Below are 3326 nucleotides of genomic sequence, written 5' to 3'. Positions count from 1 at the left end.
AAACAAGTCGATTGCTGAGTTCTATAGTATTGTGTCACATAGCTAGCGTGAACGCAGCAAGTTGTGTGCATAATGTTACATACATATAAGATAGCCCTAGATTACTACTAACCAGTGAATTTACATGTAAGAATGCTTTATAAATTCTGCGACGAAAGGTTTTCTAGCATTTTACAATTTTTTAAAGGATGTATCTGTGTATCGTCATTACACACACAATTAATATTGAATAATATATGCACAACTAACGGTTTCATCAAGTAGTACATACAATTTCTATAATTCATATTGTTAAATTTAATATTTACATTTCCAAAGCATTATCCACATGAGTTAATTCTTTATTTTTTTTGCAAGACAAATTAAGCGATTCATTAAACTCTATTGATCAATAGTCTATAAATAATTTATGACGGCATCCTCATGTTGAAAACCAACCAATCATGAATAACGACAGAACTATCAATATAGTGTGTTCACAGACAATGTGCAACAGACAATCTAATGGCTAGTAGTACAATAACAAATATCTTGTGAAATTATATAAATCGTACGTTAAGTTGCAGTCACGAAAGGAGTGCAATAGAACTGGATAAATTTCATCGAAAAATTGAGTAAAGTTTAAGATTCTAAACCTCAAATTAACTTCCAAACATTGTGAAATTGCTTATGAAAATTGCCTGATACTACCAGAATTAAGAGAATATAGAGTTTAAGTAGGCGGTATAGTGTTTTTTGAGCCTCACACCACACTTTTGTTGCGAATTACACAAACAGAATAGTTACAGATAGACACTGACAACCAGTATGTATATAAAATGGTATAATATATCTCACAGAGAACACAGTGACAGTCAACATCACTGTCGGATTAAATAAGACGAGAAAGATTGTGTTCTGTAAAGTGTTAACAGTGAGATAAAATATTACAGTAACATTGTATGCGTGTGAGCGCTGTGAGTGTCTATATTTTGTTGGTGTGTAATATGTAACAGAAAACGTTACACATCGTATACCGCCTAACTGCAAGTTTAGTCTCTGCCTACTTAATTTTTCTGGTACTGAGTACACCGGAGATAGGCTTTGTCCATGAAACGTGTGCATCATAGATTTTAACATCATATCTATTGAAAATAAGTTGTATCGAACAGAAACCGAATTCTAACACAAATATTTCTGAGCCCCTTTTCTTCAGTGGGTCACCAGTAAGTTTACTGCCCAACTAAACTGAATTACAGAGAACAGAAAAGGTAATCTTATATATATATAAAGACGTCAATGTTGTTTGTAACTCAATATCAAAGTGACTCCTGACTTTGGATCTGAAATCTTTCCAAGTTGGAAATCGTTGAAAAAAATATATATATCAAACTTCATTTTTGGCCAAAGTCTAGCAAAAACAGCTGCATTTATGAATAATATGACTCATGCATACAACTGTATGATTTCATGTCATTACTAATAGAGTTTATCAAGCCGGTAGTTTGAAGTTCAGTATTTTAAAACATATCAAAATGTCCCTGTTTCATGACGACGTTGATCCTTGTTGGTTTGGTTAGTGAGACTACTGGAATTCGTTGAAGCTACCGTTTGCGATGGGGACACCTTTTTATAACAACATTTGAACACTTTCTTGATATTCTTCCTGAAATTCCCACTCAGGAAAGTGTAGAGTAGTGGATTAATGCTACTGTTTACGTATGTCAGCGCTATGAAGAAGACTTCAACTACGTAATTGAGGATTTTATCTTTAATAACAATGTCATGGAACTGAAGCATTTTTAAGATCCAAAATGGCAGCCAACAGACGAAGAAGGCTGTTACGATGACGAACACCATTCTCGCAACGCGGCGTTTAGATAGTTTAGACTCGTCGCTCTCCGTCAGCATGTTGCCTGTCTTGCTACTCAGTAAGCTGATTATCATAGAGAAGTAACAAAATGTGATGACGAGAAAGGGGATCGGGAAAGCCAGGACAAATATGGTGGTGACGTGGGCCCTCGCAGCTCTCTCCGACATCCTTTTAACGCAGAAAAAAATAAGCTCGTCGTTAAAAAAGAAAGACACTTGGACATTGTAAATCATATTTGGTAAAGCTACCGCGAAGCTGGATACCCAAATCAATATATTGATCATTCTAGCTACAGCATCAGAACGGTATCCGAGAGACTGAATCGGAAAGACGACAGCAAAGAACCGGTCGATGCTCATAACAGTAAGGGTATAAACACTTGCCAGCATCGTACAGACATCTAAAACGTCTCTGACCTTGCACCAAACGACGCCAAAATGGTTCTCAGTGTTTAAGATTTCAACGGCGTAGAAGGGGCTACACAGTACGAAGACCAGATCGGCGCAAGCTAAACTGAGAATGTAAACATTGGTTGTTGTCTTTACTCGACCTTTCCTGGCAATGACGTAGATAGTGAGGAGGTTCCCCGGAACACCAACAATGAATATTATGACGAATAATGCTATGGTGATACTATCAATGGTACGTGTATCCGGTGGTGTCCAAACAAAAGGGGTAAAATTGCGAGTAGAATTCACGGCTTCATTCATTCTTGAGACTTTTGACAAGCTCAAAAGGGTATATCGCCTTCCACGGTTGATGGGTCGTTTCTATATAGTGTTCATTTTTTTTCAGTCTGAAGGAAGGGATCCTTTGTGTTCTGAAATAAAAAACAACGAGATATTTTGTAAATGCTCTGAAGTGTACACCTTCCAAAAAACGTCATTATCAAAGTTCTATGTCTAATTTTGAAACGATATATCTTAATGTGAAATATGTTTCTGATTTGTTAATATATGCATGATGATCATCGAATATTTATTTCACCATTCTGTAGGCCTGGGCATTTCAAAGAATCAACCCTCTGTAAAACAAGATAATAGCAGTTTAAGTACATTTTGTCAGGGGAGCGTAAGGTTATACAACACCGTTGTCTGTACACTTGCCTTCACTCTACATATTAAACATCCGATCTATTGGCGTTTTGCAATATGTACTTGAACAATGGCTACCTTTTGAAAATACCCCTATCCCAATCTTCAACATTCTTACATCAAATTTGAGTTTATGACAATGGCATAGCAATGTCGACTTAGAAAAAAAATAAAGCTTGTCCATTAGAATGGTTTATAGCGTTTTTCTAACTGCTATTGCAAAGCTATAAATCTTATAGATCCCACTCAATGTCAATATACAACTGTTCATATTTAGATCAACACTGAAATATAAAAACTAATCATTTATGTAATATAATTGTGATATTGCATACCTACTTGCAAACCAACCACAATATGATATAATACCAAAACATGTA

At 35.7% G+C, this 3326-nt stretch overlaps 1 protein-coding gene across 1 annotated transcript; it reads right to left on the bottom strand.

The window, feature by feature from the left end:
• Window positions 1–1509: 1509 nt before the first annotated feature.
• LOC144435390 (somatostatin receptor type 2-like) lies at window positions 1510–2562 on the bottom strand. Its single transcript, XM_078123986.1, has one exon. It carries the CDS (start codon window positions 2560–2562, stop codon window positions 1510–1512), a length of 1053 nt encoding a protein of 350 aa, XP_077980112.1.
• Between the last annotated feature and the right edge of the window lie 764 nt (window positions 2563–3326).

This window comes from Glandiceps talaboti, chromosome 5 (genome assembly GCF_964340395.1).
Source record: "Glandiceps talaboti chromosome 5, keGlaTala1.1, whole genome shotgun sequence".
Lineage (NCBI taxonomy): Eukaryota > Metazoa > Hemichordata > Enteropneusta > Spengelidae > Glandiceps > Glandiceps talaboti.
Note: the sequence above shows the minus strand (reverse complement) of the source record. Positions and strands in the feature narration are given on the sequence as shown.